This window comes from Anopheles bellator, chromosome 1 (assembly GCF_943735745.2).
Source record: "Anopheles bellator chromosome 1, idAnoBellAS_SP24_06.2, whole genome shotgun sequence".
NCBI lineage: Eukaryota > Metazoa > Arthropoda > Insecta > Diptera > Culicidae > Anopheles > Anopheles bellator.
The window spans coordinates 5,547,128-5,559,912 of NC_071285.1; the positions used below are offsets into that span (position 1 = coordinate 5,547,128).

Below are 12,785 nucleotides of genomic sequence, written 5' to 3' on the forward strand. Positions count from 1 at the left end.
GGCTCTGGCGTAGTAACTGGCGTTGTGGTAGTCACTGGCTCTGGCGTTGTGGTAGTCACTGGTTCTGGAGTAATCGGAGGTGATGGCGTTGGCGGTGGATCGGTTTCATCACCTCCATCGCCCATATCGCACTGCCCGGTGAGGAAGTTCCACACCAGTCCCGGCGGGCAGAAGATTAGACAGCCCAGCCCATCGCGGCAAATGTAGTACGTGTTGTTGTTCCCCGGATTCGGCACCATCGTCGGTGGGTCCGTGTCGATCGCCGGACAGTCCGGATGTGGGGTGCACACGGGCACGACACAGTCCGGCCGGTTGACGGGAACGCACTCGGACAGCTCTTGAAAGATGCACCGTTGGAAGATGCTGCTGAACCACATGCCCGGCGGACACAGCTGCTCACACGAGTGCCCGATCGCATTGCACCTCAGGTACGCATCGCACCGACTGGGATGCGGGATGACCTTCGGTGGCACAATCGGATCACAGTCCAGTGGGCACCGGTAGTCCAGGAAGCAGCCCGCATCGCACTCCACTTCCGTGCCACCGCCAACACCACCATCACCTCCGCCACCACCACCTCCGCCACCACCACCTTCGCCGCCACCGCCACCGCCACCGCCACCGCCTCCTTCTGAGCCCGGACTGCAAACTCCCGCCTGAGGCCAGACACACACCAACATGCGGGCGTGGAACACAAGCTTATCTGGGCAGCTGAACAGCGCTGAACCACCGTACTGCGTGCACTGGTAGAACATGGAACAGTCGAGCGGATGTGGGAACTTGGTCCCGGGTCGACTGCCAGCGCACGGATCCACGATCGCTCGCCCCAGATAGCTGGTACCCTCCGGCGTCCCGGATTCTTCATCCTTGCGCTGGCGACACTCACTACCGCAGCTGCGGCTGGTACAGCTGGCTGAGGCCGACTCGAACTGCTGGCCATCCGGGCACGTCAATAATCGTAGCTCCGTGTCCCCGACGCACTCCAGATACTTGCGACAGTCTTTCGGGTGGGGCAACAGTTCCCCCGCATTGGCACAATCCCTAGCCGCCAACGAGTGGCCGCTGTCGATCCACACCGTCACCAGTACGAAAATCACGGCCCCTGGCCACCGATACTGCGAGGCCATGGTGGCGATCTGGACGCGCTAACAACTAGTACCGGTTCCGACCGGACGGCACGCCTTTTGTAGCGACAGTAGCAGGCCCATCCCGGTGGCAGTCGGTGACAGACGACAAGTTGATGGACATGATCCCGGCGCATTGAACCGCCACTCCGGGATTGGGCGGGTGCGTGCGCGCCCACGGAACCACTTTGGCTGATTGGTTTCTGGAACGGAACGCTCCCGAAGGGCACCTGGCGGCGGGACAGTGCTGGACGCTTTCTGAGTCGGGCTTCGTAGGCTTCACTTTGACCTCCAGGCGACGGTACTACGGAGGATGGGAAAGGCAACCGCACCAGATAGTTCCGGAAACCTTTCGCATTGTCAGCCAAACAAAACGACCAACAAAGATGGCCCCGGATGTGTTGTCGTTATTTTCGTTGTCCACTGTGTTGGGACCCGCAAACACTGCGGCCTGGGGCTATGGTCGAACGAGGTCCTGGAACGAATCTTGTTTGTTGCCAATTCGCGATGCATGGTTCGCGATACCACCGGTACAATGTTAATTACCACGTTTTATGAGGCCGGACATTGACTGGTGAGCTCAATTTCTAACCGGTAAGCGTTTTTTTTTCTTTGCCATATGCGGTCGTTTCTTTGCAATTTCGGTCCTCACTTGCCCAATGCTAGGGCTATATAATATTCGCTGCCGAATTTATTTCCCTTCGCAAGATAGTCAATGAACGCCGCACATCCTAAAATATCGAACGTTCCACTCAGGTGGCGACCATTTTGATTCTTAAGCGAAGTGATGGATCCATATATTGTCACATGTTTTCTGGTGCTACCACCTCATTTGGACATCCGCTGAGTTCTGCATCTTCGGTGCCACTCTACGGCCACTTTTGAAGTCTGCAGACCAACCTTTTTATTGTTGTTTCTGATGCAGCAAAGTCCTTATGACTCTTTTAAAGCCAATACTTCGCTTCAACGATATTTTGTCCCATCCGGAAGCAGTATGAATTACGAATAGAATATCACGAAATTTGAACAACTTTCGCTTATGCGCCACTGCCGACCATATCTATTCCTCCCTGCGGCCATATATTTCGATTACGCATCTCGGAAGTAATTGGCGTAACCTACCGACAGTAGACTCACGAAGACAATCGCCCGGGCTAATCAAGTTCAATCGGTGCTTATGGGCGGTGCGCTGCCAGCGGAATTAAGTTACGCAGGAAAATCTGCCCAATATCTTATCACTGCGGCTTGCTGAATGAGAGTAACCTAATTCTAGCGAATCGATCTCCTTCAACGGTCGATTCAAACGAGTAGTGCATAGGTTTTGCATACCTCGCAGGCGTTTACATTGCAATGAAACATGAAAATCGGGATTTTTTCAAAAAATCAAATCATGAAATGAAAAATTCTCTTTTATTCAAACTATCGCTAGACATACATTTCTCCCATCTCTGTGCTAAACCGTGGATTCCCTGACGAAAGAATTCTTCGTCTTTTGAAGCAAACTATTGAGTCCTCCAATTTCGACTTCCTCGAAGTGCTGCTCAGCCAACTCGTGTCCCATCGAAGAAAAAGAATGATATTGGGAAAGAGTCAAGTCTGGTGAATACAGCGGGAGGGCATAGCAGTTCTCAGTCAAGTGATTTGATTGTACCCTGAACCACCATTTCTGGTACCATCAGAAAGTCTTTTTTTGAGTCCTCTGGCGCTCTTTGCTTGTGGAGCTGAAATCTCAATTTTCGGTTTGTTTAAACCGCTTAATACACTGCGATATTCCAAAAACAAGCATTTGATGTGATCCGGTAGCGGTTTTCTTCAACAGGTAGCAGGAAAAATAATTATCCCAGCAAAACGTCATTTTCAGGCACAAAAGTTGACAGGGTCTATGGTCCTTTCAAAGAGAGGTTGGGAGCTTAATTTAGCCCTGAAATCATTTACCTGATGTCAAAACAAGGTAATGCTGCCAAAAACACGCAAAACTAGGAGGTCCAAATGGACAGCTAGAGCCTTCTTTTTAACATCCTGATTTTCAAATTTTAGGACTGCTGGCTTACAATCCCGCATCCGTTTCCGTCGCTCAACCACCGTAGCGGACATCTTGTTTTCCAAGACTAGGACGGCTTCATAATTTGAGTCCGTCGACTGGGACGTTCACGTTTTTATCCGGGACCAAGAGGAACCTGTTCCAAAGATCAATCATTTAACTACGACCAATCATTTAATTCATGAAACACCGCTGATAACAGCCGTTCGATTTAGTTGATATAAGGTATTTTAACTACTTGCTGTAGCATCTGGCCCCGTGCTCCCAGATCAGAATCAGTGTCGCTGATTCTGTTTGCGGTTTCCGTTCGTTTCCGGTTCCGGCTGCTCCGTTGGCTCTTCGGTAACTTCTTCCTCAGTAGTAGTTGTTTCTTATTGTGCGGGCGGACGGACGGACGAAATATAGTAGACGTTATCGAACCTTCGTGCCTAATCTGATTGAACTCATTGAATTAGCAACCGACTGGTGGGGGATTTCAGCGCCCTAGAGTCCCATTAGTAGAACGCAGTATTGGTCATATCCGCCCCGTGTTCTGGCGATGGTCTCTACTTCCGAGCGGTGCCGAATGAGCTGCCGCTCGAGATCCGATAAGATAAGTACGCCGATGCAGTTCGACACTTCATGCTGAGAAGTTTGGCAATAAAAAAACACATTACATAGGCCAACCCGGAACCATGACCAACTTCAATCCAAAGACTGACACGGTTGCGTGTCATATGATTAGCCACCCATTTGCGGTGTACTAGAAACTCGAACTATCGTTAAACACGGCTACAATGTCACTTTAATTGGTACAACATTTTCTACTTTGTCAACACGGTTTTTGGAGCCCGCAGTGGTGGGCCAGGTTCGTGGTGCGCCTATAAAATGGTTCGCATCCGTCTACGGGGAAGTCTATTACACCGTGCCCCTGAGACAACTGTCTGAGACAAACCATGAAAGGTAGGTAGCCGCCAAGAACTCCACCCTTTCCAGGGAACTCACGCGCCCCGAGCTGTCTTCCGCAGCCGTGCAGAATATCCTACTGCTGTTCGTCCTGTCGATGGTGGCCGTTGATGCCGCGGTGACGGCCGTGCGCGATGCCCGCTGTCCACGTGTAGACGATCTGGAGCGGACCGTGCATCTGGCCCATCCGACCGACTGCAACCGGTTCCTGGTGTGTGCGTCCGGTATGGCGTTCGAGATGCGTTGCCCCGACGGTCTGGAGTACGATCTGGAGCAGCTGAGCTGCGATTACGACTACCTGGTGCGCTGCGCAACGGACGGGCGGAAACAGATTCAGCAGGCCAACCATATCGTGCAACCGTCGGGCGAACCGGTGTTCAATCGGCCCAGCTGGGAGGACCGGGAGGCTCCCCGGGCGGAGGTACCGAAGCCACAGTACAAACCGGCGGTCAGCGTCGTGGACGCACGCTGCCCCCGCACCGACGATCCGATGAAACCGATCCACCTGCCCCGCACCGGAAGCTGTGCCAAGTTCATGAAGTGCTTCGGAGGCCGTGCCTACGAGATGGACTGCCCGGCCGGTCTCGAGTTCGACGTGAAGGAAGGGCGCTGCGAGTATCCCGTGGAAGGCGGCTGTGGTCGCATGTAGGTCGCGAACTTCCGAGTGAGATGCCCAACTGGAGGTCCCGGAACCGGACAGTATTATTGTCGAATTAAACGGTTCTTCATTGCACAACTTACACTGCCACTGGCTGGACTTGAACTTTCTATTTGATCCTCAATCCGCTGCGTTGTGTTCCATGCCCTGATAGTTCCAGTCGTTGTTGGGAACACTGATCACCTAGTATCAACCTCAAGCTCGATGTAACTGCAGAAACATCGGTGAAGTTGACCGAAACCCTGACCTTAAGGAGGCCTATGTGATTGTGGCCCCAATTCACCCTCTTCTGTTTGGCTGTTACTTCATCTCGCCAGAACGTACAGTACGAGGTATTTTCAGCAAAACCACGTGTTTTATTCAAAAATATGTGTTCCGTTTAGTTCACTTCTAAACCGGATCAGTAGCCGGAGCACTGGACCAATGACGGTTCACACGGGTGTTGTTCCTCGCGTGGTATCAGCTGTCCAGGTGGGTGTTGTGTTGATGCCACCGGTTGGAATGGTTACCGCTGTCGGAATTGTCCTCGGAAATCGGAAACCTCACACCCTGCCGTCTCCGGTGTTTCACATTCTTGCGTCGAAGACGAGAAGTGCTAGCCATTTAGGCAGGTCAAAGGATAGGGACATAGGGACCGCTTGCCGAACACACGTAGAACCGGGAGCAGTCCTACTAATGGGGAAAATATTGGTTATAATTGGGCGGATCCGTGCAGGCAGCTCCTTGGCCGTTGGCCCTCTTGGCACCAGGTTGAGGAGAGCAAAACACTGTCACGCTTAGAACCATCAGTGGCCGGCAAATCTGTACAGACTACCGTTTGGCAAGGTGATGCGACATTGCGTACCATAATTTCACCGTGTGGCTTCCGAAGCGCCCCTATCTAATCTCCTCACTGCTACTAATCGTTCCGTAATAATCTTCTCGCCAATCGATGATACCGAACCACGTGTCAGTGGCTAATCTGATTGAACTCATTGAATTAGCAACCGGCTAGTGGGGGATTTCAGCCCATCGCAGTATCATTGGTCATATCCACCCCGTATTCTGGCTAGTGATCAGCAAATTTTCAGCAAAACCGAGTGTTTTATTCAATAATGTCTGTTAACCCTCGCAAGCAAGTGTCTGCCAACCTGACGATCGCATCCTTCCGTTTGATCCATTTCGAAACCGCATCAAAAGTTGGAGCACTGGGCCAGCGCTGGGTAGTCGCAGCGGTTCACCTGGGCACCGAACTCGAGACCGCCCGGACAGTCCATCTCGTAGGCACGGCCACCGAAGCACTTCATGAACTTGGCACAGTTTCCGCGCACCGGCAGGTGAACGGGCTTGCTCGGATCGTCGGCACGCGGGCACCGGGCATCGACTACTCCCGGCACAATTTTGTAACCGTCGGCCGTCAGCTGCTCCTTCGGGGGTTGCGGCTGATACTGCGGCTGGTACTGCGGCTGGTACTGCGGCTGGTACTGCTGCTGCTGCTGCTGGCCGTAGTACGGTTCGTAGCGGGGCTCTCCTTGCAGATGTTCCGCTGCCACAGCGGACACGATCACAGCGAGAACGATGCAGACTGCCGCCAAAAGAAGAGAAAAACGTGGACCAGATTAACGCCTCCCGTTAGATGACCAACACCGCCGGACACTACCTTTCATTTTGTTTGTGCTGTGTGAACTTGAGTAGTTCTAACTTCTATACTCCTGACGGGCACACAGCGAATGATGCTGAGTCTCCGGCGCCTGCTTCGCTTATATACGGAATCTAACTATTGTAAGTAATGCGACTAATTGACCAGAAAGACGAGCCACAGGCGAGGCTAGTTGTCATTGGTGCTGCCTAACTAACGTTCGCTTTTACCGTTATCAATGGCAGCATCGCATCCGACCGTTATCAAACCGTGCGTACCGCGAAGGAAAGGCCCACGGAACCGTGCCCTTCAGCGTGGCTTCACAAGAATTTGCTACACAATCGGCAAACTTCCGTGTTTTTACATTATCGGACCCCAAACACGGTATCTCATTTAGCAAGTGTTATTTTTTTTGATTTAGTCAAATTAGAATCAATTAGAAAGCCTACGGCAGTGTATTGAAATGTGAATAAACTTGTTGTACACTTTTACATTTCGGTTGTAATTCACTCGACTTTATTTCGCCTTTACTTGATCTGTGCGGTATGCGCAGAGAACAACCTCTCGCATCCGCGTTTGATTGCTTTTAGCTCTGATCCAATCTGAGCTTGCTGCGACCTAACTGTGGTGGCTTTCGTGACCCTTTCTGCTTTGCTCAGCATAACACCGATCGCCGCCCGAATGGCGTGATCGTGAGTCCAATGTTTATATCGTCCACCAGAAACGATTTGATAGATTGGCCCACTTGCAGGAACTTAAATTACTTGGGCTTAGCAACATTCGTTACATTCATCGCAACAACATTCGGTGCTTGACAATGCTCAATAGTACGGTAAGTGTATAATATATCGGAAAAAGAGGAACCAGGGGTCATAATCGAGATGTTTAATTGACTAAATTCTTACAATCTTTTCCATCGCCAAACGGTTCATCTTCGACGCTTGCAGATAAAGGGCGACGAACTCAAACAGATACCGGAAAAGTTCCCTGCGCTTAAGAGACTGATCCTCGAGAAACACTCGGTGTCTCTGGCTGGTGTCGAACGGCTACACAAATTAATGCCCTCCTGCAGAATCGACTATGGCAACAATCGTTTCTACCCCGTTGACGATGGAACTTCGAATTGAAAGACACCCGTAATGGAAAGAAAGTGCAGCTTCGGAAGGAGATAAACTTTAGTGTTATGATTCAAGTACAAAGACACTCATGTAATCTGTTTCAATAGAATTACCGAAACTGAACCAATTTGAACGAAGTGAGTGCAGTATGAGAAAATTAATAGTAAATTCAAATCTTAAAACCCCAATCCCAAAGTCAATTTCGTCAGGACAAGACGGGCGAACAAATGTAGGTAGAAAACGATAATGAACTGAAGGAACGGAAACTGAAACAACTTAGCTCTTCCATACTCAAACTTGTGATTGTAAACGGGACGGACGATATTTAATGTTTTATGAAGTATACTGTTTTACGTAAGTGCATTATGTTCTGTTAAGTAGCATTAACAAATTTGTTGTAATTCTCATACGCAAGTGTTTTAGTTTAAGTTTGGCCTGCCAACTATTTGTTAAGTTGTTTCGGTTCAACTCGGGGTCTGCTGAGTTGATAGTCGTATGAAGGGCTACAACCCTGGACTGCGGTCGAGCAAACCTGTGTTTTTGACATTCATTCTGACAGCGCGGGTTTTAATACAGTTCGAATCTAGCCGGCGTCGCTACCTTAAGCTCTGAATATGAATTTTTGCGCAGAGAGCATTAGTGAAAACAAACATTCTAACGTGAAACATTCGAGAAAAATGAAGCTAAACGAATTGCCCGATGATGTAAGCGATTCACAATGAAAAGTAAATGTAACTGGCTAACAAGTGTTTGCTTTCGGCAGGTTTTATGCCAGATTTTCGACTACCTGGATGTGTACGAATTGAAGCGAGCGTCCCGCGTGTGCCGGCGGTGGTCGACGCTGACATTTTCGGGACGAAGGATGGACCGTGTGTGTTTAGTTCCCTCATATCAAGAATACGAATTTTTGTTCAATACCGAAAGGAACTATCGCAACGTGCGTCAAACGGGTTATTATCCGCACGATGGTGAGGCAGGGAATACATCACTTACCAGGATACTGCACGCGCTGAACGCACGCGCACACACGCTGAAGCGGCCGCCTATTCGAATGGTGGACATACGCCATGCTCAATCTCCCGAACAATTACGACTGATTCTGATGGAAGTTCCTGAAGTACAGCATTTGAAGATTCATAGCATTCAGTACGTTAAGGTCGACTGCAATGGACCTTTCCCGGTTTTACCGCAGTTCAAATGCCTGCAGGTCCTCAACGTGGATACAGGAATGAATGTATTTAATCATTGCTCCTATACCAATATGCCTAATTTGCAGTATCTCTACATGAACTGCGAGACAGATCGTGACCTGGAAGCTTGGAAATGCCTGAGTCGACAGTTAAAACTCGTTCACGTGTATCGGTTTAAGGCAACATACTTCCATCCTTTTTTCGAGCAAACGTTCGCACTTCTAGAGGATTTCACCACGGGTAGAGTTGGTTACCCAGCTTCAAGCAGTGGTAGTGACTTTTTTCGACGGCACCCCTTACTTCGAAGACTCTCCATCTCCGTGGAGATTTCAGTACAATGGATTCGAAGCATTACCAGCCACTGTCCTGACTTGACGTATCTACACTTGTATTTGCTGAATCCGGAAGCAGGATCATTGGAGTCTCTGGCGCAACTGTCCAAGCTGCAGGTAAGCAAATCAGACTCCGAAAAGAATGATTTACTTAACATGCCATCTTTTGCAGCACCTGTCGTTGGAAGGACGGGTCAATAGAAAAATGTTCCGTGGAGCTATCGTATCTCTCAAAACCGTACAATTAAATTTGTGGTATCCGCCAGTTCTGCTGAAAAACCTTTGCGAAGTAGTGCCACAATTGAGCTGTCTAGAAGTCAAGAATCGCTTGTCTTACATTATGTTACAGTTCATTTGCGGGAGTTTTTCGAATGTCCAACGCTTAGAAGTATGCTTTAGAAAAGGGGTAAGATTACCCATTAACCCTAGACCATTGTTGCTACAAAGCCGCCGTTTCATTGGTTTTGATTTCCTTCGCAGATTCAGTTGCCCGATTCTGTTCGGTTTGATCGATTGGAACATTTGCAGGAACTTGTCGTATCGGGCGCTACTTGCATCAGTTGCATTCATCGCAACAACGTTCGGTGCTTGACATTGTCAAATTGTTCGGTAAGTGTTCCAATGTATCAGAGAGAGGGTTAGAATCGTGATGTTTGATCGAATAAATTCTTCCCAAATCTTTCATTTCGCCCACCGCTACTAAAGTCTACGACACCACGCCGCTTGAAGTTAAAGAATGATGATTTTAACGATATACCGGCAAAGTTCCCTGTGCTAGAGAGATTGATCCTCGACGAAAACTTAGCGTCTTTGTCTGTACCCAGACGGCTACGTAAATTGATGCCCTCCTGCAGAATCGACTATGGCAACAATCGTTTCTACCCCCGTTGACGATGGGACTGCGAATTGAGAGACGTTCGTCGTGATAAGAAGGTGCAGCTTCGAAAGGAGATGAAGCTTAATGTTTTGATTTGAATAAAAAGCCACTCCCGCAGTTTGTTTCAACGTAAGCCAATGTCTTAGTGTATGGTTTTATTCGTATTCAAGCACTGCCGTGATGGATGGTTGTGGAATTATTTCTTCTACATCTTTTTGATTCCACTCATTCTTCATCAACCTTATCAACATCAGCAGCCAGTCAGAGCGATGAAACATTCTATGTTATGATCGACAATGTAAATAATCCGGAATTCGCTGGGTTCGCTGCGACACAACAATTTGCCAGGAAACGCCGTGTTTAGTGTTAGCATTCCATTGCGGAGGGAAATAGTATTCATACGTGTGCTTTATTCATGAATAGTGCCTTCGAACACATCATCATCGTCACCTTTTCCACGGTATCCAACCCTGCGGCCGATTTTTCTAACACATTATATGTCTGTAGCTGGAATAGTTGCCCATAGTTTGGAAGCCACCGGCTGTGGCCAACACTGACTGGAGCTTTTCTACTTCATGCTGCACTGGGCCTCATTCGGGTAGTCGCAACGATCCGAACGCTGGTTGTACTCGAGCCCGGCCGGGCAGTCCATGACGAAGCCCATGCCACCGGTGCACTTCATGAACTTGGCACAGTTACCGGAGAACGGGAGGTGGACCGGGCGCATCGGGTCGTCCGTACGGGGGCAACGAGAATCCGGGATAGCCACCACTGGCTTATATTGCTGGTTCATGTTGTGCTGCTGGTGCTGCAGCTGCTGGTGCTGCTGCTGCTGGCTGTTGACGTAATGGTTGTAGCCGTAGTTGTAATTGTCTGGGACTTTCACACCGTGAATGCCGTAATTGTACTGGGCGCTAGCGCCAGCGATGGCACACAAGGTCAGCACGATGATTGCTAGAGGGACACGCGTGCGGTAGGATAGTAGGTTACACGGGAATCTTCGAAGAACTGCTCGCTTAACTTACCGTTCATGTTGGAGTTTGTCGTTCGTTTGATTGCCTGAGTTCTTTCACAAACCCGATTCACAGACTACAGTGGCCATCCTGACGGAGGTTCCTTTTATACCACTTGCTCGCCAATTCCAGACCGATGCTACCGAATGATCAGAGGTTCAGAAGCTTATTAGTTAGAATGTGTTTCGCTGTGTGATTGCTATCGAATGCTTTTTGTCGATTGCCGGCCGGTAAACGTGGTTCCGATGCCGTCGCCCTGTTTTCCAATTCGTTTTCTGCGCCGGTCAATCGTGGAATCGTGTTTAATTAGAGTCGAAAGCTTTTACGCTTTTACTAGAGAAAAAGATAGTTTGACACGTTTAGTGTTGCCCGCTCTATCCTTCGCAAGGACGGTCGAGTTCCGAGGCACAAGGCAGAGCAAGGTACAAGGCCACTCGTTAGGGATTAAACGCCCAGCAGCCAATGCCGAGAGGTGATCGATCGATCGATCAGCCATCAACAAGCGTAACCAGCTTTAGGGCGAGTTTACGGGTTTACGCACATCAAATTGACCAGACTAGAGGTGATTACGATCATGCGACGAATGAAAGCAGCTATCGACGGTGATCTTGGGGCTATCTCGTCGCTGTTACGCAACGGAGGTCACAGTTGGCTAAAGGAGTTGTTTGTCTTATCATGCACCCACAGCCAAGTCCCCTTTCGGACAAGATCTTTCGCGTATGATGTTGCGTTCTTCACCGTCGTCACACAATCAGACACAATCAGTGATTGTGTACAGAAATTATGCATCAACCGACAACGCGAAAAACCCATTACCGGGGGCGACAGTTCCGGGAACGTGTGCTAAGCCACGCTGGCCGGCGCACCTCTTGGAAGAGTGCATCTCTCGTTGAGACAGAGCGCTCCAGCCAAAGGTACCAGGAATAGGGCCACGTGCCTTATATAGGACTGTGCTTGGCGGGTTGACGTAACAATCGTTTCAGTGTACAATCGTTATAACCTACAGTCGGACAGTTGATCGGACATCATGAGAGGTGAGCTAGTCTTAGAATGAAGTTTTCGCCTTCAGTGTGTTACATTTTCTGTTTTTCCTTCAGCTCTTCACGGGCATGGAGCATGCCCCGTCTCCTTGATGGTGCTATGTCTAGTGATCGGCCTCGAAGCGGCGGTTTACTTCGAGCAGCCAGTGTGGGAAGCTGACGTAGGCAATCGCAATCCAGGGGCATCGCCTATCGAGCCGTACGGAAGCTATTGGAACGCCCGGGAGCCACCGTATCAGAGTGGTCTTCCTAGCAACAAGCCCTGGTCCGGGGGACTTCCTAGCAACAAGCCTGGTCCGGGGGCCCCGGTCCGGGGGGAGCAGCCCCAAGAGCAGTACCTTGTCAACCAGAACGGTCCCAATCCGCCATTGTCTCCCGAGCTTCAGTGGTTTCAGGAAGCATCGCAGTTTAAAACTCCAAACTTCGGAGACTCAGATTTCGGTGGCTGGAATAATCGACCTCTGCTCCAGCAGTCACAGCAGTGGCAGCCGGACAAGCCGGTACCGCTCGTGCCAAACAGACAAGAGCCGCAACCACTGGCACCACAGCGACCGTCGGTGGACAATCCTTTCGATGTTCTAGAGAAACCACGGGACCGTAACCAGCAGCAGCAGCAGCAGCAGCAGCAGCAGCAGCAAATGTTGCAGCAACTGAAGCTAAAGCAACAAGAGAAACTAAAGCAACAAGAGAAGCTAAGACAACAAGAGGAGGCACTGCGCTGGCAGCAGGAAGAAAAGGCGTACCTGGCAGAACAGGAGATGCAGCTGCAGCAGGAACGATATCGTCAGGAGCAACGACTTAAGCAGCAACAGCTTCTCCGGGAGCAGGA

The 12,785-nt window shown here is 49.9% G+C and overlaps 2 protein-coding genes across 2 annotated transcripts in view; one reads left to right on the top strand and one right to left on the bottom strand.

Moving 5' to 3' along the window:
- Positions 1-4,759, top strand: part of LOC131209536 (probable chitinase 10) — a 7,084-nt gene extending 2,325 nt beyond the window's left edge. The window contains exon 3 of the mRNA XM_058202664.1: positions 4,141-4,759. Coding sequence (XP_058058647.1) covers positions 4,141-4,759 — 619 coding nt within the window. The remainder of the gene's footprint in view (positions 1-4,140) is intronic.
- A 1,181-nt stretch (positions 4,760-5,940) lies between these two features.
- LOC131209730 (peritrophin-1-like) lies at positions 5,941-9,010 on the bottom strand. Its single transcript, XM_058202898.1, has 2 exons — positions 8,995-9,010; positions 5,941-6,332 (listed from the first exon to the last, which is right to left on the bottom strand). Exons 1-2 carry the CDS (start codon positions 9,008-9,010, stop codon positions 5,941-5,943), a joined length of 408 nt encoding a protein of 135 aa, XP_058058881.1.
- Between the last annotated feature and the right edge of the window lie 3,775 nt (positions 9,011-12,785).